At 41.0% G+C, this 21,895-nt stretch overlaps 1 protein-coding gene across 1 annotated transcript; it reads right to left on the bottom strand.

Annotated features, from left to right (window-relative positions):
* Positions 1–6,829: 6,829 nt before the first annotated feature.
* Positions 6,830–21,568, bottom strand: nomo (nodal modulator). Its single transcript, XM_005924975.2, has 31 exons — positions 21,341–21,568; positions 20,743–20,832; positions 20,616–20,661; positions 20,402–20,502; positions 20,029–20,135; positions 19,842–19,914; positions 19,049–19,201; positions 18,721–18,858; positions 17,476–17,565; positions 17,245–17,350; positions 16,983–17,133; positions 16,713–16,890; positions 16,133–16,274; positions 15,872–16,003; positions 15,208–15,344; positions 15,021–15,108; positions 14,805–14,868; positions 14,610–14,705; positions 14,269–14,490; positions 13,954–14,036; positions 13,693–13,852; positions 12,519–12,645; positions 11,834–11,947; positions 11,569–11,696; positions 11,284–11,425; positions 11,005–11,088; positions 10,147–10,257; positions 9,913–10,014; positions 9,086–9,205; positions 8,881–8,973; positions 6,830–8,649 (listed from the first exon to the last, which is right to left on the bottom strand). The coding sequence occupies exons 1-31, from the start codon at positions 21,494–21,496 to the stop codon at positions 8,518–8,520; spliced, it is 3,666 nt and encodes a 1,221-aa protein (XP_005925037.2). The 5' UTR covers positions 21,497–21,568; the 3' UTR covers positions 6,830–8,517.
* Positions 21,569–21,895: the final 327 nt, after the last annotated feature.

Genomic DNA, 21,895 nt, shown 5'->3' with positions numbered 1-21,895 from the left:
AGCGATGAGAGAAAACCCATGCAGGCGTGGGGAGAACATGCAGACTCCACACAGTGAGCATCATGTGACAGTTTGGTTTAAAAGTACCCTAAAGTTACTAAAGTAATTATGTTAGGGAATAATTTCTGTAACATGTGGATCTAAATAAACAGTGACACACCTGCAATTCACATTGTGGGCTTCACCCTTATTCCATGACTGGTCTGCAGTTATTAAACTGAACAGTTAAGACACAGATTATTGAAATCAGCAGGTACGGAGTAACCTGCCAGTATTTTATTTCTCTACTGTCCAGGCATTAAGAGAAAAAAAATCACTTTCTGTTTATAAAACAACAGATTTTCTTTTAATGCCTGCACAGTAGAGAATTACTTAAAATATGTGTGTGTGTGCTTGCTTTCACAATAAATACATTTATGTCTTTAAACTTATGTGGTAATGATTTTTTGATGGTAAAAGCTGTGCACAGCGCATTTAGATTCTGACAGCGTTCCATCCATGTGTCTTCCGTCTTGCACCAAAGACCGCCCACACTAGCTTACCCATTCCTCCTCAGGCTAACCAACAGTAGAGGTCAGTGAGGATTTCACACCGTCTCACACACATACCTTACATGCCTCTTTTTTCTTTTGTTTTGCATTCGCACGGCTCTGCTAATCATATGCACCAAACACCAGTCAAATAAAATTTGCATAGAAAACCCTCTCGTGCTGCCCCTCGCCTGACTGTTCATGTACCTAATTAATCTAATTCATCAGAAAAGGTATGTCTGTGTAATCAAAACACATGTTTTGTATCTGCCAGCACCATCATTATCCTGACACCAGAGCTCAGCAACGTGTGAAGGGTGAGACAAGACGATGAAACTTTAATTCTGGTTTTCCTCCTTGTTTCATTATCCTCAGTTATTGTGAAACATGACATTTTCCAAGGGCTGACACTAGAGCCACAGATTCCTCAGTATGTTTGGACCAGACATTTTTGACAGACCGAGTCCAGAAATGTTAGTTTGATTGTTTCGCCGTAGCTGTAAACATAATTAATAAACACCTTATTAAGTCGTGCATTCGTATTCGCTGGATGTGTAAAATACAGATACATTTCTCCTGACATTTTAGCAAATCCATACAACTTACAAGTAACACAGCTGAATATCATGAATAATTTTGCATATATATTGAGCAAATCTTTGATTTAAAAATAAATAAATTTGCTCATCACTATGCTGCCCTGTCCTGGAAGGGCAACTTTAATGACTAGTTGGGTGCTAATCAATACTAGTAGCACTGCGAGCCAATGTTTTAGATTTAACATTCAAAGCTCATTCCGCTGATGTACAAAAGAAAGGTCTTAGTATACGGAAGCTTTTTGGTCAAGGCTTCCTCAAGGGGTGTCGGCAGCCATGCCTGCTGCTTTTGTCCTTCTCTATAATGTGACTTTGCTCAAAGACTTCTACAACTCCAGACTGATCAACTTCTCCACTGCATACACCAGACATCCCTCCGTCTCTCCACACCCTTTGTGTCAGTCGTCCTCCCCTTTCGTCAAGCTCCAAAGCCCATACACATGACAGTATAGACTACAGCACCAGTCTGTTGGAACCAAAGGCTGAGCAGAGCGATGAGGGGAAGGGGAGGAGACATGTGACAAAACGAGATGGATAGAGAGGAGGAGAGAAAAAGAGTCAGTCCTTCCCAGAACCTGTCAGCCTTTTTATTACCATGATGTCTGTGCTTTTATCACCGTACCCGCCAACAAAAATCTCTTAAAGCCAATGGGCCGGCAGCTATGCTGAGACCTTGTTGAATGCGAGCGGGCCTGAACAGTCCATTGATCCGTTAGGCATTTGAGCTTCACTTGTGTGGGATGTAGGGAAGGGCACTGGAAAATGTGTAGAGGACAGGCAGCGGCAGTGGTCAGTGAGACTCATTTGTTCAAGGAGAGATTTGTGGACAGGCAGACGATTAGAAGACACCGCTGGTACATGGCTCACCTTACACTGTGAAGAGCTGTGCAGCAGACACAGACTAATGCTGTGTCGTAGTAAAACAATTGTCCCCTTGGACTAAAAAGAAAGGAAGGCAGAAAGAGATAAGAAGCAAACAAAGATCAGATATACATTGAAATGCGAGCTTTAATTCATTTTAATCTACATAACTTAACATAACGGAATAAAACCAAATTATTGGAATTCTAATGTATTTGCATAGATATAATTACATATCTTTGGTTGGCCTTTCAATGTAATGAGCGATTCATAAGCTTCTCTATTTCAAGTCAGGAGACTTTCTTGCATGGACCTGGCCTCCATTATCCTCCCATATTTAAGATACACAGCTAAGAGCATCACAACTCACTGAAGAATTGCTAAATACTTCCAGACAAGCCAGTGTAAGGCATATTGAATTATTGATACTAATACTGATTAAGAGAAGCTAACTCAATTAAAAAATGCCTGAGCACAACAGGAAGTGGTAGTCATTCATGCATCCTTTATATATCTATCTATCTATATGGAGTTGTGTTAAGATATGGAACAATTTCTTAAGCATGTGAACCACATGCATGATGACACACCTGCAGTTCACATTCTGGGTTTCACAGTTATTCTACTGTTGGTCTGCATTTATTAAACCGAACAGTTAGTTCATTTACAATCATGTGATAAATGTAAGTCTCCAACATCTTCTGGGGGAACTGTTTGGTTCTTGTGTTTCACTGTCTTTACAGCTCATTTCTCACTTTGTTATTTTGAGCTGGGCAGAAAGTATAAGAGTACAGCTGGTTTTCGATGGGTTTTGCTAAATAAAAGCTTTCTGCTATGGCTCCAAACAACAATGATGATAGTGCTCAAAGTGACTCAAAACATTAAAGTTGCGGTCCAGAAAACTTAATAAAAAGAGCATGCTATAAAGGCTGCAGATTTAACTTGCACTTAAACACAACTGTAGCGAGAGGCAGCCTTGGGGATAAAAATCCTGTTTTCGATCATAATATGTATGAATGACGGGAGATTTTTAAGGCTTTCTGTGCACTCTTGCTCTCTCTGATTACATTAGTGGGGACACAGCCACCTCAGCTGTCATTGCATCTGGCATGCAGTAAGTAGGCATTAGGTTTCATAAAAGGGTGACATGACACACCTCTTTGTACAGATAGAGACTGGCACTTAGAGTCGGCCTGGTTTGCATCTAGGCTCACACACACACACACATACAGGCTTCAGCTCCCACAAAAAGCAGCCAGTAGATACTATTACACATCATCCCCACCGCTGCCCGTCTTGTCATCATTCCTAATGAATATTTAATTTCCCCCCACCCCCGTGCCCCCTCTCTCTGGCCTTCTCATCAAACGTCTGGTATTAATGTGCCACAGACGGTGTGCTGCGCCGCTCTCCCTCCGCTGCTCTACGATGACTTGTGTCCTGGCCAATGCACTATGACTGGTATAGGTGACTCAGGCTGGGCAGTGAGCCACTGGAGTGTGGGACGACATGAATGGAGAGAGTTATGTTAAGTGACAGCGTGATGCAAATATGCAGGCGAAGGCCCAGGAAATTTGTATAAATTCACTTGCTGTAAGAACGAAAACCTCATTGGAAAAAAGGTTTTCTATAATAAGAATGGAGCTGTTTAACTGTGGGAATTTACAGATCATCTGGTTTATAAAGTTCACACTACTCCACAGTCTGCTGTTGTCATTAGTATAAGACCTCATGGGTCACTGAAATACAACCGGGAGCTGCAATAACACTGTTTAAGATGCACAGGCAGTGTTTTCTAAGCATAAGCAATGACAGCGTGTGATATATGCAATGGAACGACCCATAAAATCACACTAGAATGTCAGTAGACTGTAAGATAAGGATCCCTGCTTGCAGAGGTACCTGAGGGAAAAACAATTTTCTCAAGAAATATATAGAAGTAATAGTAACTCATGTCTATAGAAGACTGCCATGTGTATTGAAGTTGAGTGACAATGTTATGTGATTAAACTGATGACACCGGTGTGTGTTGTTGTTGCAGCTTTTATTCCCCAGGTTGTTCCAGACAGACGCTGAGCTGAGTGGCTCACACTAATTGGCTGCATCTCAATCTCATCAATTCAAAATGCCAGCAGAGGAGCCCCAGTATGGCGTCTCAGCCGCTGTCAGAACGTTGTGCATTGAGTGACAAGACACCGGCACTCCTTTTCAATGAAGTGGATGGAGCAAAAGGAGGTAGTCCATCCAGGATTCACATAAGCGTTGTTGTCACATGTACAGTGTGTAGGTGGGAGAGGAGACAGCCTAACAACTGTCACAGATATAAAAAAAATAAAATAATAATAATGATGGTCAAAAAGCTCTCTATTTAAAGCACAAACTGATGAAGAGGAAAAGGGCAGAAAAGTAATTTTGCTGTGGTGCATACATCACTTGCCATCAACTATGCATTCTACCTGTATAAAGGTTCTTTTAGGCTAACTTTTGAATAAATGCCTTCCAGCTTACCCATATACACTATGTTATATACTGCATGCTGTAGCCATTGTTACTGCCATTTATGTGATTAATTAAGCTTCATAAAACCTCATTAATTTGACTCTGTTAGCATCCTCCAGGGCTAAACAGCAAAGCCAATCAGAAGTGTTCAGTAGCCACTAGAGGCTGGCCCAAAGGCGAGTACATCCCTACAGACTCCTGTGTTAAAATGCCCAAAATTGTGTTATTAAAAAGCATGTTAATAGCCTGGGACAAAAACAGGTTTTGGTCTCTGGATAGTGAACTGCATAATGAACTTTATTTGTTTTTATAGTTCATCTATATAGCATGTTTGCTTTGATTGACAGGCATCTCAGCAGTGGCAGCTGTAGCTGAATACTGTCCATCAGGTTTTACCTTTGCTAATTGGAGTCAATGAACTGGTCTTGACAATGTTTGTACTATTAGGAGCTTTTTTTAAATGAAGACATACAGTATTGTGCAAAAGTCTTCCATTACCTCTCATTTCCTTATATTTTGCTTCCAAGGAGCTAGACTTGTGGTCGTTTGAAGGTTTTCTTTGGAAATTGACTGTTTTCTCAATCTTTCAGTCCAGTCCTTGTATACATGACCATTTTCAGTGGTGTGTTTGTTTGGCAAGCCATTTAACACTTAAAAGGCACCTAACTCAAGGGATGAACCAGCATGTTGCCTACACATAACAGATGACTTAGTAAAGAACTCATTTTTAATCATATCTTAAGGCATTTTGAGATTTTAAGCAAAAACAAACAACATAATTTGGTTCCACGTCTTTAGTCATAGCCAGAGACAACAGTTCGACAGGTCTAAAATAGTATTTTTGACTCAAAGAGCTATTAGCAAAAACGTGGCATATTTTGTGTGCAATGTGTTCTTAAAAAATCTGAGGAAACTCTACAAAAGGGGAAGGACAAGAGAAAAAGTCACAACCCTAAAAAAAAAAACCTTTCAGTTGATGTATGTGTTTGCTGAAGCCTCATCAGAAATGGTCTCAGTGGAAGGGTGTCTGTCAAGCAGCTATTCTTCAGGACGGAAACCAGGGACATGAGGCTGAGGAATGCCAATTACACAAAAAAACCCATGGTTTGGGGCCGGTGTTTTCAGCCAGTGGTGGTGATCTCAAAACTGATGTAACATCACTGTCAATATAGTAAAAGCATACCTGGACAGACAAACACACTGAGAACACTATCAGTCATGGATTGGCCTTCCCAAAGTGCAGAACTCAGCATAACTGAGGCAGTGCAGGGTCTTTACTGAGAACGTTTTCATACCAAATACTGATTTTCAAGGTTTTGGGAGTTTTTTGGCTTTGTGTTAGCTGAAGAATTTTGCGCAGCACCGTAATATATCTCGCTGTGCAGTCCAAGGCGTTTATGCTCCATTTTTGTATTTTAGTCATCTGCTAATTGCACTAATTTTCATGGTTAGCAGCTTGCTAAGCAATCTTGTTGGTGTTAGCTGATAACTTAGTCCAGAGTTTTCTGCAAATATGGTAAATTGTGTCTGAGAATTTTCTGAGAAAAACCAAACACATGCCAGAATACTAAACAAATGGGTGATGTAGAAAGCTACATGAATAACTCATAAAAATAGTGCATTCAGTTAATTTTAGTGTTCCTGTAAGCCATGGCAGCACACCAACAGGCAATTAACCCAACCCTTGCAAGTGCTGCACCTTAGAGGTTGAAGAGGCATGGTTAATGTAATCTGTTCCCCCTGATGTTTCCTCTACTGCAGGTCAAAATGCCAGATGTGAGGTCATAAACCTGATCAATAATGTGGTTTGTTTATTATTAGTTGGCAAAGGCTAGTCAAAAAATACGAACTGTGATCAATTTAGCTTGTTTTTCCATCAGTTAATGCTTAAAAGCTGTCCAGTGCTCCGGCTTTGTCTGATGCTGTGTACAAAGACAGGGTGGGGCGAAGTTCTCAAGACAGCGCAGAGCACATTTGTTATTCATGTGTAAGCTTCCTTTTCACACTAAAACAATAGGATTTCAGTTGAAACATATTCCTATTAGGCAGCTCTGCTGTGATTTAAGCCGTTTAACCTCGCTTCCCAAAACATCAACTTGTGCAGGCTGTTCTCTAATGTGCCCTAAGGCACTTTATAACACGTACTGCTCGGGTGAAGGGGAGTAATGAGAGAAGTCAGACTCAGACTTATTGATTTTCTGAGTCGACTTCTCGTGATCCAGAACTGATATAATAGGAGTTTTGTACTGTAACACTTAAAGGACGAGGAGTTACAGTTCTTGCCTGTTATATTATCCTATAGCATTACACTGCCCCCTACAGGTAAAGCCATAAAAAAGGTAATCTTATTCCAGTCAAACTTTATTGATTATCTGAAAAATTAATAGATTCTGAACAAATGACAATTACACCCCACCTCCCTCATCTTCCGTCTCCCACCCCAACCAAAGTAATCAACTTCTGAATGTAGACTAATTGGAATATCTTTCAACTCAGTAAATAGTCAGTGGCCTTTTCATCTTTCTGTAAAAGGCAGCCACCGCTGAGTTCAGATGAATTCAATACAGAAAAAGAGCTGGGGTACATAGATTTCACAGTGCATTAAACTGCTCTGCAGTAAGACAATGAGCTTATGAAATCACAATCCTGCCTCATCAAGTTTATCTAAAGGTCATGAACGACCCTTTGTAGATATTCATTTTCGATTCAGTACATGGGTCTTCTGAAATTTAATTTAGCTTGTCACACATATTTAATCTTATGGAATATAAATGAGAAAAAAATGAAATCAACCACACTTCTGAAAAAACACGTCATAGCATTCAGACTAGGTTATCGTTCACATCTGATTAAACATATGTTAATAAATTAATCAACTCTTAGTTAGCCCTATCACTCCCTACCCCGCCACCGCAGCCCATCCTTCAAAGAAAACAAAAACACAGTATTCAAACCAAAATTTCCCGCATCCTGTACCTGAGCAAACGGAGGAGTCAAAAAGTCTAACATCACACTTAACGCCTAATAAAATGCCATCAGGAGTGAATGCATTACAGTATTTCATTGGTGATTGACATTGTGTGATGTCATTTGACTAACAACCATATTAGCTCGTTAACATCTTTGGTTGTCTTTCATTTGTAACTGGAAGTTACAGAGTCCCTTGTTTGTGATGGGATTATAAGGCTCAGTTCAGTCTTAGATCAAGTCCATGGGGACACATCAAGTTAAAAACATTTTAAGCTTGTGAAAAAACCAGCACATAGTTTGGAAACCTTAAATATCCTTAAGCCAGCGGTTCTCAAACTATGGGGCGGGGCCCCCTGGTGGAACATAAATCCACTGCAGGAGGGTTGCGGACGACCCAGGGAAAAATACAAAGTTAAATTAAGCTTTATGGCTATAATTTATGTATGTAAAATAATCAACTTTGCTGATGCTGAGAAAGTGTGTGTGTGTAGCATCTAAATGGCAGGAAAAAAAGTTTGAGAACTGCTGCTTTAAGCTAACACTTTATCAAATTAAAGCCACGTTTTAATGACTTGGCCCCAGTGCTGATAGGCATACAATGTCTCACGGACCCAAACATTGTTAGGACTATTAAAATAAGCATTGTACTCATAAAAAAAAAAAACCAAAAAAAAAAACCCCACAAAACGCTGTTGTTGACCTGGATAGATTACAAATATAAAAAATGGCTCATATTCTATTACAAATATCAACAATTTTCTTTGACTAAGATTAATTGTGGACAAAAAACAGTCTGTAAAATGTCAGCTATCGGTCCAGTGAATCAAAGTGGCAGATGAGGTGGAGGTGGTGGTGGTAAAGGGTGTTGAGTGGTTCATGTTGGGCTTCACCTGGGCCCTGTTTCAAACACACCTTAGCAAGCTAAAAAGTTCACTAGCACACACAGCACTTGGTTGGTAACAATGAAGAAGTGTAACCCTGGTAACCCATTGCTTTCCGATGCTGGGGTCACGGATGCTAGCGGGCAGTTTAGTGTACGAAGATGTGGCTTAATGTGCACCTCATGTTCGCCTGGCTTTCTGTCTCTTGGCCTGACGTTTGGCTTCATCCATAGCAGCACTTTCGCTGCTGGCTTGAGCCATGCTCCTCACTCCCTGGATGCGGCTCCCCAACTGTAACAAAAGGGGAATCACCTGCAAACAGGTCAGGAAAAGGCATTAAATGAAGCTTACTGGATCAAAAACTTTAACTATAAAAACCAACCATGCGACAACTATTAGAATTACAGGGTATTAATACATTATAGGCTTGGCCTGGACAAGGCTCACTTCTAGTGACATTTATTCCTCACATTTAGAAATTGACAAATCAAACAAAAGCTTGGTTGAATAGTCTGCCTTGATTAGATGCAACTTGTTCTGTACCTTCTCATAATTGTAGGCCGCTAAGAGGAGAAGTAGAGTGAGCGGCAAAGCTACGTAAGACCCCTGAGCAACATCCTGGTCGGGCACTTTACGCTGTGGGAAAGTGCACACACATTTATATAGAAACATACTGTTCTGTAACAAATAAGACAAAACAAATATTCTTTGTAGGAAAAATATATACTTAAAAACATCTGTATCTTACAGTAGGGTGGAAGGTAAGAGTGACATGTTTGTAGTAGCCAGTGGAAGTGAAGGAGACTTGAGGCAGTGTGAAATCATATTGGGAACGGGACAGTGTGGAGTACAGCATCAGTACGTAGCTCTAGAAAAGAGAAGAGAAAGGTGACTATGGATAAACAGCAGTGTATTCTGGGTCATGTTTTACTATGAATTACGTAAAATACGCAATTAAGGACTAAGTAAATGATATTTCAGTAGTGCTGTCAGCATTAACGTGAACTGACCCACGTTAACGCGTCAAAATTGGCAAATCCCTGTTAACGAGTTAACGCAGATTAGTGTGAGGGGTCACTCGGCGTTAATGCAGCTTAAGCACGTTAATGTTGCCTTAACACTGACAGCACTATATTTTAATAATACTGGCTTAAAAACCAAAAACCATCAAGTTGCTTTGCATGTTTCACAGTTGAAAAATAATCCTACTTTTATCTTATACTCGGCCTCACTGAACTGAGGGCCTGCACCACCTTCAGAAAGCTGTTTTACCTCCTCTCTCTTTAAAACCGCTCTCCCTTTAAGCCAGGTTTCTTCTGATTGGCTACTACTGCTAAACAGAAGGTTTGAACAGCATGTGGGTGGTAAATTTGCGCATATGAAAAGCGCTGTCCCTGACATAACCATGTTAGGGATGTCCTCTCACACTGACATTATACATGTCTAATAGTAGGAAAGAATTGTCTTAGTGGTCTGAAACACGAACCTTTTGGCTTACTGGGATTACTAAACGTACACTGACCTCATTACTCAAACCAGTAAAAGCATAACAGGAGCTCTTTAAGACTGAATTACCTCGCCATCTCTGTCCAAAGGAGGGAAGTGAAAGAAAAGGGACTGTCCCAGAGAGACGCTGTTGATTGGATTGTCCAGATTGTCACTCTTATACAATTTCACCTGGGGGGGGGGAAGTGTAAAGGTAAAGCAAAATGATTACAGGTCTAACTTATCTACAGCTAATGCAAAAGCCTTGTAGAGACTTAAAAGTTTCAAAAGAAAGACAAAAATGCCGGGTTTTAAACGTCCTACTGATAGTGTTGGAAGGTGTTCAGGAGACGTGATGATGTTTCCACTGAGGTCAAATTGATTGATCTGCCTGAAGGCGATAATGTTGACCCCTTCAATGTCACTACTGCCAACCTGAAAGGGAATATAGAGCTCATTATATAGATGTAACAATGAAACTTGTGAAGAAAATATCCAATGTGAACCACGGATCAAGTTTTTTGTTCAAGTCACACGGTGTGATAATAACAGAGAATTAAAGGGAATTAAGGCATTTCCAGCCTTGCGAGGGAGATTAGGAGCGCTGCACTTTTCAGACAAGCTAAAATTATGAAGTGAGAGGTTTAAACTTTGGCAATGGGATTATCGCTGCTTTTGTTCTGAATATTGAAAGGACCCATGTGATGAGGGTGCCGATAAGTCATAATCACAGGGTTCCCACAGTTATTTTAACAATTCAATTACTAAAGTTTGCCATAGCCCACTTAATAGTTTTCAGAAGTGTTAAAGCAGTGCGAGTACGACTTGAAAATGTGTGCAAAATTCCTGAACTTAAAGCACTCAGTAAGCTTCATTTAGTAGCAGCTTTGCCTTCAAGAGTAATCCAAGTCAACTCTGACCCACAGCTTTTAAGTCAAAACAACATACTTCCTAAACATAGATAACTGCACCATGAGCTACTGACAAAAAGTCTAAATATGTAGCCAAACATGTAAAACTAACCAGTTATGCTTAAGCATGTGTGCCTTCATGACACTCAAGTGACGCCTCTCATATTTAAAGCTCTAAGAAACTTGGTATAATTGTAATTCCTCAACCCCATTAAAAGCCAAAGATGCTGAACATCTGCACCGGACAAACCTGAAGCAAGCTGCTGCCTACCTCTATAGCTCTGTGTTGTGGCAAGGCCCTCTCTATGTGGTCGTTGCCTTCAGCTCGCAGTTGAATGAGATATTTGCAACCCGGCTGCAAGAAAAACATTAAATGAGTTAGAGGTATAATCACATACACTCCATTACAACTGAGCAAATCATATAACGCTTACAAATCACACTTTGCAAAATCACCAGTTTCCCCAGTAATCCAAGACAACACCTAGAGGCCATGATCTGTTTCAATTCTCAAGTCTGGTCTTATTTTAACAGCTCATCCCGTCCTCACCAGCAGACCCCTGAGTCTGAATCGGCCCTCCTCATCAGTGACCGTGTCCTCGCTGTAGAGGCTACAGTCTCCCTGACCCACGGCCTCCACAGCCACGTCCCACTCTGCATCCCCGTTGAGAGACTGCACCATTCCGTAGCAGCTGAGGACAAGTGTACAAGACTGCAATGAGCACATGTGCAAGCTGCAGTACCCACCAGCAGATGAGTATAGGCTCAGTAATTTGCACACTGAAAGATATTCCTATGCTTGCAAGCTAACAGTGGACAATGTACACTCATTTACCTGTACGCAGTTTTGATTCCAGTTATATCAATACTGAGGTTTTCACCCTCCTCCACTGTAATCATTTGAGATGCCGGCTCAAAGCGGAATTCCTTCATCATGGGCTTGAAGTAGTACTGACCAGGACTCTGAGGAAAAAAAGGTGGGAAGCAGAAAATACAGGATGGACAAGTGAACCAAGACACAGGGCAAAGCATCCCTAGAATTACCGTCAACCACCAACAATGTTTGGCAGTCTGACATACTACTAAAAGAGGTTTCTTACCAAGTTATTGAAAGTGAGGATGCCAGTGTCTTGAGTCAAAAGGTTGGAGCGAAACTGACCCCCACTCAGAGAAAGAAGCACGCCGGCGAGAGGCTGACCGTCCTCCGATTTGATCTACAGCACAGACAGAATACTGGTTGATTTTACTGCTAGACAGGGACCAAATCAATTACACCCCTTTAATCTTTTCACAATAAAAGATCACACGGAGAAAATAATGAAAGCCCGTGGCTCGAGTGAGCGCCAAATTGTGGGTGTAATCAGGCTGACAGGTGAGCTTAATTTCAGAGAAGATGTACAAGTGAAAAATAAACATGGGCACAAAGCTCTGTCAATGCTGAGCAGAAGATTTCAAAGCAATTTATCACACAGTGTAAAAAGGAAACTAATACTGATCATTTGTGTCAGGATCTCACGGTCGCAGTAGGTAATTGCAGATCCTTTTAACAAAGGGCAGCACGAAGGCAGTGTACTGACAGCACGCGGCAAAACACAAAAAAAACATTTTTCCAAAACATACAGTAACAAGTACTTTTCATTATGTCACTTCTTTATCTCATGTCCAACCACCATAATCACTGAGGGTTAGTAGTTGTGAACAAACAGCTGGACAAATATAAAAAGTACCTAAACGTCTGATGATTACTGGGAGGTAAAACATGCACGTGAGGATGGCTGCATATACCTTGAAGGTGACGCCAGCCAAAGCAAATGCCTTAAAATCTCCCTGGGTGCCCTCCACGGGACTCAGCACGAAACCTTCTTTACTTGCACTGATGTCGTATTGCCGGTCACTGTGGAGCGGACCCACACTGAAGAAAAGCGGGGGAAAAGTGAAGTGAAGGTCGGAATTTCTTCAAGATACTTGTTTATTACTAAATGCAACGTGATTTGAACACAAGCCAATCTATAAAGCCTATTATAACGTCAATACTAAAACAATGGAACAATGTCAGCATTAATCTCATTAAAATGACGCCATAACCGCCAGCTGCACGGCGTCAACGCGCCTCGTTAACGCCGTGCAGCCTAACGCACGGGGCGATCCGCGTTAACTCGCTAATGGAGATTTGCCGCGTTAATGCGGTTATGGCGTTAACGTCATTTTAACAAGATTAACGCTGACAGCACTACATACAACACAAGCTTTACTCATGTGAAAGAAAAGAGGCATGTTTCTTTGCTCTAAGGACACAAAGTCTACTTGCAGCCCTGTGAGGCTGTCCCCGTGACCCTAATTTTACAGACTAAGATGCTTACAACAGCATCAAGATCGCAGATCACAGGCTTGATAATGTATTGCAAGCCCTGCTTTTCTGCATACTGATTCAGCGCCAATGTCTCTAATGCCACCTGTGCTTTCGCTCTTATGACAAGCCAAAAATATCTGCTGTAAAAATGCTAGCCTGGCTGATGCTTCGTAAGTTTCCAGGGTTGTTTTTTTTTTCCAAATAAAGAAAAGAGGAATAAACAGGTGAACACAGAAGTCATTGAAATTCATCCTCTGGGCACCATGAACATCTAGGGCTCCGTGGTAATGAATCCAACAGTTGTTGGGTTATTTCAGTCAGTAACAAAATGATGATGGCTGCGCCCACAGCCATGAATCTCAACTTTTTTTCTTTTTTAACTTTAACTTTTTGGTCCTAAATAGAAAAGACTTCACACCTCACTCCAGGCCAAAAACCTTATTCTTTAAAAAAAAATGCATTTATGAACTACCCTGTTAGTATAATGACTTGCTAAGGCAATAACATTTATAGCAGAACCCGAAGGCAGCATTACCCGAATGAAAAATGCTTGAATATCCTCTCTCTCTCATTTTCACACACCCTATTTTTATCACCGTGTTCTCATACCTGTATGCTCCCATCTCATTAGTGGCCACAGTAATGAGTGGTGTAGCAGCGCCTCTCTCAGTGATAGATATTTCCACACCTTGTAGCTCTGGTGACACCTTGCCTTCTAAGAAAAGACCTGCACGACCGGTGATGTCCACCAGCCGACCTGGACACGACTCTGTCAACAGCAAAGATGCGGTTTATTTAGAATAACCTGCGTGGGTTGTATCAGAGTCCGTTTTAAGGTTTCCAATAGACTTTCTTCTTGTGTGACTTTACCTCCGGTGATAGTTGCCTCTACTTCAGGAGGGTAGAACAACAGCTCCTTCGAGGAGGGAGTCACTGTGATCTTCTCACCAGCCCTGCATATTTACACAGAAAGAAAAAAATCACTAACAGCGATGAACAACAGTTCTAGACTCAAGTGAGCCTCTGATGGTTATTATTAGCAGATGTCAGAATTCCACTCTTAATTTCTCTCAAGTCCTGTTAATTTTCTACAGAGATATAAAGCTGGAATTTCCAAGTTAACACTAAAGTGAACAGAAGTTTTGCCGTCAGCCCTACATGGTATTTTAAAGAGCAAAAACTGACCTGGCCCAGTAGGAGAACTCATAGTGGAAGGGGCCTGTCAGTTCATCAGCCTTTTCTTGGATAGGAGGACTATCGTCTCTGGCACCTCCTTCCTCTTCAGCTGCACGGCGTTCTCGCTCCTGACGTCGCAGCTCGATCTCCTGCAGTTGCTGCTCCTGCCTCTGCTCCTCCAGGCTCCGCAGCGGACCCAGCACGAGCGCCGGCTCGCTCTCGATGGACGACCTGACCAGGGGGATGAGGTTTTAAAAATAAATAAAAACGCTAAAGCTGGTCATTACCAAACACGCAAATGCACGGCAGCATTTGAGCATACGAGACTACTCATGCAGAGTCATAATTACTTGATCGTGACTGTGACGTCTAGAGTCTTGTCGGTGGTGATGAGTCCTGTCATGTGATGCCGCACTGCAGTCAGGGTCAGGATGCTGGGGGCTGAACTGTTACACACAGGTCAACAGCAGTCATTAGAATGCTTTGGCTGCATGGTTGCATTGCATTAACCCAGAAATAAAAACACACGACGTTACATTACTTACGTATCGTAGGTGTAGAAGTCCTGCTCAAATTGGTGGCAGGAGCGAGGGGTGACTTTGTAAACACCTGGACAAGCCATTTTTGGCTGATTAATTATTAGGTTCCAGTGGTATATTTAGATAAGTCGGACATGGTACAGTTGGTACAGTCTGATATTTTTTGATTATGCTAATTTCTCCTATGTTGAGCTAATGAGAGGTCAGAATAAAGAAACTCACCAGGCTTGGAGAGGCAGAAGCGGTTGACTCCCTTAGAGAGGTTGTACACGCCAACGTTTTCAGGTTTGCTGCCATCTTGGAAGAACTCCTGTGCAGCACCACACATTCAATAATACATATGGAAGTGTAAGCATCTGATCTAACAGGCAGCATGTAGTGCAAGTGGAGTGAGCTACTGATTACTAACCAAAGTGATGGCATGGGAAAGGGAGCAGCGCAGGATGTAGCCAATCTGTCTGAACTCCACCCCCAAGACGTCCGATTCCAGAACCTCCACCTCCACTGACTTATGTTTCCAGCACCACTCCTCGTGAGAAATACTTACTACAAGTGGTAAAGATTAGAGAGAATAAAATGAGAAATACATTTTAAATGACAGGGGAAAAAAGAAATATGTGAATTAAATATGTCACACTATTATAGGTGGAAAAATATCACAAGTTCCGTTCAGGATCTTTGAATAAAAAGAATTTTAAAAATGATTGCACACATATTATATATAAAAAACTGTCCCAGCAACACTATAAACTGAATAAACATGCAGTGTGTGCAGATCAGAGTTTGTGTGGAATGAACAGATGGATCCACATTACCAGAAGGTGGGGAAACACTAGTTGAGTAATGGCATGCCTGCTGAAAGCTGCTGCTATAAACCAGTGATTGAAAGGCTGATGATTACCCGCTCATTTCTCTATTTAAGAATAACTACTAGAACTTTCAAATAGAAGTGTGCATAGATTGAGGGGTTTATATTGTACAGAATGCTTGACTCAGTTGTTCCAGTGAAAACCTGACTGCATGCAGAGTTTACATTTAAATAAAAAAAACCCAACTAGAAGTATACTTAAAACCTTTGTATTTCCCGGGCAAAACGTTGTCAAAAGAGAAGCTGAGGATGTCGCTGCTTCCAGACAGAGCCACTGCCCTCCTCTCCCCCTGCCTACTCGCTGGCTGCAGGGTTACAGAGAGGTCATCACAGGAAGCTAAAGGACAACCAGAGAACATAAGGTTGGCTCGTTTGAAAACATATTTCTTTATGGATTAAAGCTGCATCTTTGGTAAACTTTGTCTTCTCAAAAAGACTGTAAAGTGTAAATTACTAAGACTTTTACCTAGACAGTACACCTTTCCAGAAACAGAAGCCATGAACTGGGTGAAAACTAGGTCTGTGAGTGGTTGATCCACAAGGGAGATGTCCAGGGCCTGAGGCTGCAGAGCCAGGCCTGCTTTCACCTCTGCTTCAGGCAGAGATACCTGAACACACAAACAAATTTCCTTTTGCTTAAAACCATATTTTTTTAATCAAACAGCTACATGAACACTAAGCTTAACTGCTTTGGTTTGATGACACAGATGAATCTGTATTTCTGAATTAAAAAAAGTTAAAGATTTGGGTTTTTTGCTTTCCAATGACAAATGAGTTTTTCAGATGATGATCTGTTGCAACTGTTAAGCCGTAAATGTGCAAATATCATAGAATATGGGTAAAAAGCACCATCTGCGCTTTAGGCAACATGACATCTGTTCATCTTTTAGGAGGCTCACCAATTAAAATTTAGTATGCGTGACATATGTCGGTTTCTTGTATATATTTAATACCATTTGAATTAGCTTTCAAACTGATTAAATAAGAGGTTATAAAAATTAAGATATGGATATGTCATATAAAATAAAATGCTGCTCGAGTCTTACATGGACACTGTAGTCTCCGGGTTTGGCCTGAAAGCAGAAGGCCCCCTGATGGTCAGATTCAACAGTCCGAATGAAAGCCTTGTCTGTGCTCTTGTGCGTCAGAGTGACCTTGTAGCGACCTTGCTGCTTCATGCCTTCAGGCAGGCGGCTGATGGAGATCTGGCCACAAACACTGAACCTGTGTTGGACCAAAATAAGGAAGTCATGACAATATGAAGAACCACACTGCAGCTAAATTTATGTAATAAGCTACTAATTCTTATAACGTACCCTGCTGTGACGATATCAGGAAGTTGAGGCGTATTAGGAGCGATCTTCACTGTGACTGGCTCGAAGAACATGAGCTCTTTGTTGACACGGATGGTGTAGGTACCAGCTGTCATGTTCTCCAACCGGAAAGAGCCATCTTCTTTGCTGACAACTGTGAGGACAGAGTGGTAAAGCAAGCTACAGTTTAAAGTGTGACAGAGAACCACTTCAAAAACTATAGTTAGATATTCTACTGAAAACATGAGTCTTCTTTTGCGATTACCCTTGATCTGGTTGTTTAGGTAGACTGTAGCATCGGCCACACCTTCCCCATCAGGACTGTTGAGAACCCGGCCAGTCACAGAGAAGCCCATCACACGGAAGATGGGCTACACATAAAGAGACAGAATGTCAAACTTGAATATTTTGCACAAAACTTGTTTCCTTTTGAAACCTGCTGATACACATTAATAATAACTATTTAAAAAAATTAAGATATAACAGTTCTCTTTACCTCTAGTTTCAAGCTGTTGTGTTCCACCTTGAAATTCATCTTAGAAGGAGCAACATCAAAAGTGATCCTTTCTCCTCTGTAGAAAGGTATCTGAAGTGAAGGATTTCACAGAAGCACATTTAGATGGAAAAACGATTACATCTCTAAGATAGAGGAGATAGAATTTCATTGTTCGCAAATAAAAATGATGCTTTCATAAAACCCATCATTCATACCACCTTGTCTCTTGTAGTTATATCGGTAAAAAAAAAAAAAAAAGTTCATACACATGTAATTCCTGCACTGGATTCGGATTACCTAGCTAAATGTGGGGTGGATTAGAAAACAGGAAACATAAAACATGTTGTAGTTGTCATTACAATATATTGTAATACAATCCTATGAAAGTCTTTGTTTGGTTAATTTAAGTAAATCACCCAAACCTCTTTAAATGGCGTTAGAGCTGTTTAAATAGTTCAAATAGTACTGTTGAAGTAAAATTTGTGTGTGTGTGTGTGTGTGTGTCATCAAGTTTAAAAAAGCAAGATTTAAATTTGCGCTGTTTTTGAAATACTGAGAGGAGTAATGGAATAACGAGTACCTGCTGTGAGTGGTTGGATAAGGAGCTGTGAGTTTCATCACCTCTAACTCCTCAGCAAGATAACAACTGATTTTACCGTGTCTCGCTCCAACTCTCCTGTTTACTTTCTATTCAGGCTCCAATGTATTCAATTAGGAGTGAAGCAGCTTTGACTGATAGGTGGACACCTATGCAGGTGGCTATTCTGGCAGCTGTCTGCTAAGCTTGACCTCAGCCAAGCCAAGTCACTGAACATGAACTCAATCATTTTTGTGCTCTTGGTGCTTTTCAGAGATTAATAAGGCTGTATTTGTGGTCCGGTTTTCGGATCAAATTGTAGTACTCTATTTGTATGTTATGCAGCGCTAATTAGAGTGTATCTATGACTGTCTAATGCCCTGTTAGAGTTAATGGATGTAACTTGCTGGCGCTATCTGATAATTAAACACTCCACCCTCTCATCCAGAAATAGGAAACATGGAAGCAGCCAAATAGAGGCTTCAACATAGGAATTCACAAAGCAGAAGATGATGTAGCTAATCTTATGGCACAAAGGAAAAGACTTCCTTATTAAATCAAAGTAGCTGCACTGTGTACTTATACATCATTTGGTCTTCTGTTGTATTTCTGACACAATAGCTCAAATTGACAGCAGTCTTCTGTTGGCTTTTGCGACAATAACTCACCACAGTGTACTCGCCGCTGGCTAACGAAGGAAAGACAAAGACACCATCATCTCTGGACAGAGCGCTGCACAGGTAGACCAGCGTGCTGTCCCCAGAATCTGCACCCTCCACTGGGGAAGTATTACAGCCACTTATGTCCTGGAAATGACAAACATTGAAATTGAACCAATGGAGCAATGCGAAATTCAGCATATTCCAGAAATTACAAGACGTGGAAAATGTGTTAAGTTAAAGTAAAGTGTTAAAGTGTGATCATTTACATATAATGTAGGACGGATATGAAAAGTCGACATATTTCTGTGCAAAAATGGAAATTATGGAGGTTTACCTCTCTCTTGACTGTGGCTGAGTAAAGCAGGAAGGTGACCTCTTTCATGGGCTCTCCATCACTGCGGACCTCCCCCGAGACATCGTAGCCTCCAACCACCAGATGGTCAGCGGCCGGGGCATTTGCATTGGAGACGTGCACTGAGGTAGTACTCTATATGAAGATGGCAGAGGTCACCCATAAGTTGCATTAAGAGATGGAATAATGGCCCTGTCAGGTTCACTGTGATTACTGCTGGAGCTCATTAGTTATAACCTTGCTCACCTGACAAGGAACTGTATCAGCTAAGCAAGTAGGTGAATAATGAAGTTTTCTACCCTCAAGCGATACAGAATCAAACAGACCTCTGAGATCATGCATTCTCTACAGTATTAATGACAGTACTTTAATTGGAAACTGGGATGCTGTGGTACTGAGTATGATGGTAGGTGGGTATGGGGGGGGGGAAATAATGTGGGAGAGCTTATTCGCATCATCAATTACAAACCTGACAGTGTATTTTTGTACACAGAGATTTTAAATCTTTCACTAAAAGTTTACCACACTCTTTTTTCATCTAATTTTAACATCAGATATGAACCAAGTTACACTTTGTGTCATTTATTTTACATCTTGCAAAGTCCAGCTTCCTTCAACAGTCCAAAGACATGCATGATAAGTTGATCATCAATTCTAAATGGGGTTTGGTGGATGTAAGATGTAAAAAACTGACACGAGGCACTCATAATAGAACATGGGCAACACGTTTTTAACGCAACGTGCAGTTTAATATCGATTGCCAACGTGAACAAACCTGTTCGAGAGTCCAGGAAGGATGAGAAGCTGTGATGTCATACTTTCCTGGTAGTACTTTAAAGAAGGTATACCTGTGTAAGCAAAAAAAACACAAAAAGAAAGAAAGGGGCAAGTTCATTTCAAACATCTGTATAATGCAGAAACAAACATAAACACAGATGAACACAAAGGTGTGAGTAACTTACTTTCCTCCAGGCTGTGTGGTGACACTCTGGAGCTTCTCCCCTGTTCCGGCTCGGCTGAGTTTGACTTCCACGCCAGCCGGGCCCATGAGATGGCCCTTACTCAGAACCTGAGCAAAACACAATATATTTGAGGAAACTAGACACTAATCACCACTTGATACTACTATTTATTTTATCAATAACCTGTGTTGCATTGGTTAAAGAAGCTTTAAAGCGCTCCAAAGTTTTCTTGCATTTAGATAAACCCCATCAAATGTGTCAAAGCACTTTTTTTTAAAATCACACATTTTGCAAAGTAGACAGTCTTAACTCTTAAACTTTCTGTCTACATACTATAACAATCTAAATTTATTTTCAAGAAGACCATTCTCACCGTTCCTGACACTGAGAATCCCGTAAAAACAAAATTGATGTCTTCTTCTTTCGTACAAATGTCACTGACTCCATCCACATGCAGGTCGACACTGGTAGGCTCTGATGACAGTTAAAAGTCCAAAAGGAAAAGAGACCAGAGAATATGGGACAATGCACAATGGCTTTTATATGATAATTTGTGAATTATGGGGATGTTTCTGTGAGAGTCTTACCAAAGCTCCACCCAAGCGGAGGCTCGATCTTCAAAACGAAATCTCCCTGCGTTAAAGTGACAGCTTGATTAAATTCACCATCAGTGAAAGAATTAGTTAGAGCTAATCAAATCAGTTGCTGGCATACCTTGTCATAGAGAGGGATCATGAAGTAACCATTGATTGGAGCACAATCCGTTTGATATTTCAGTGATCCTTGTTTGGTATATAGTTTAATCTGAGAATGAAGAACACACAGTGATCATTAATCATAATGAAAGTTATTATAGTGTTCATACTATAATAACTAAACTGAGCGATTTATGTCAACTAGCAACAAAGAAACAATCTAGTCTGTCGGATTTAGTTCATTTCAATATCTTAATTAACCAAATTGCTAATCCCATGTAGTCCATGAAAAAGAAGGGATTAGGACGGGAGCACTTACTCATCAACGCCTGCAGGTTTTAGGATTAGCAGTGAATGCCTTGTGTGATATATGGATATTAATGCTGAGTTACCATCAGCTATCTAGTAAGTAGCTAAACCAATGTCAAACAAGACCAAACTCACAAATGTTTGCGAGCAATCAGAAACAGATTAAACACAAATACACTGCTTTTGTATTCATTTCATTCAAACTGTCATTGAAACGAAAAACTCCGCCCAACCTTTAGCTTTCTACCACAAACCAGCTAGCTGCTGGTTAGCTGCTAGCACGCTAGCCGGGACATTTGCGCTCTCACCTCGATCAGAGAGTAATTGATTTCAACGTCGGATTTCACGAATCCACCGCATGCCACAACTATGTCATCAGAGGATACGGCCAAGAACTGGGAGTAGATGACACCGAACAAAATCCAAAGGGATCCCATTTCTGCCCGGATCGTAATTCTGAGCATTTTGAGTGGTTGAGCCAAGCAACCGCACGCTGCCTCCGGTTCCGTACCAGCTGAGGGGCTGTCAATGAACTGTCACAGGCGGCGTCTGCAGCGACCTCTGGCGGGTAGGAGGTGCCATTTTCTCCTTCGCTCACGGCCGCTTGTAAAGTTTTAAGTTGTATCACTGCCCTCTTCTGGTTAAAGTTACAAACGTCTAGGTTTTTACCGAACCCTAACATCCCTGATCCATTTTCTAACATCTCGGTTGTTGGAGAAGACATTGCTTTTTCATATTCTGAAGTATCATACCCTGCAAAATACTATACTTAAAGTAGGAGGAGAAAAATACCAATTAACTCATCTATAGTGTTAGCGTATTGTGTTGGCCTTGTAATTATTCCATTTACTTTTTCAATGGCC

Source organism: Haplochromis burtoni, unplaced genomic scaffold, assembly GCF_018398535.1.
Source record: "Haplochromis burtoni strain Fernald_Lab_line unplaced genomic scaffold, NCSU_Asbu1 Contig_70, whole genome shotgun sequence".
NCBI lineage: Eukaryota > Metazoa > Chordata > Actinopteri > Cichliformes > Cichlidae > Haplochromis > Haplochromis burtoni.
Note: the sequence above shows the minus strand (reverse complement) of the source record. Positions and strands in the feature narration are given on the sequence as shown.

Excerpts from the sequence above, each read along its gene's own strand:
- nomo (XM_005924975.2), bottom strand. The coding sequence starts at position 21,496 with ATGCTCAGAATTACGATCCGGGCAGAAATGGGATCCCTTTGGATTTTG. Across the intron at positions 14,706-14,804 it reads GACTTCTACACCTACGATAC|TTCAGCCCCCAGCATCCTGA; the intron begins GTAAGTAATGTA and ends TGTGTGTAACAG. Across the intron at positions 11,697-11,833 it reads TCCTCACTTTCAATAACTTG|AGTCCTGGTCAGTACTACTT; the intron begins GTAAGAAACCTC and ends TTTTTTCCTCAG.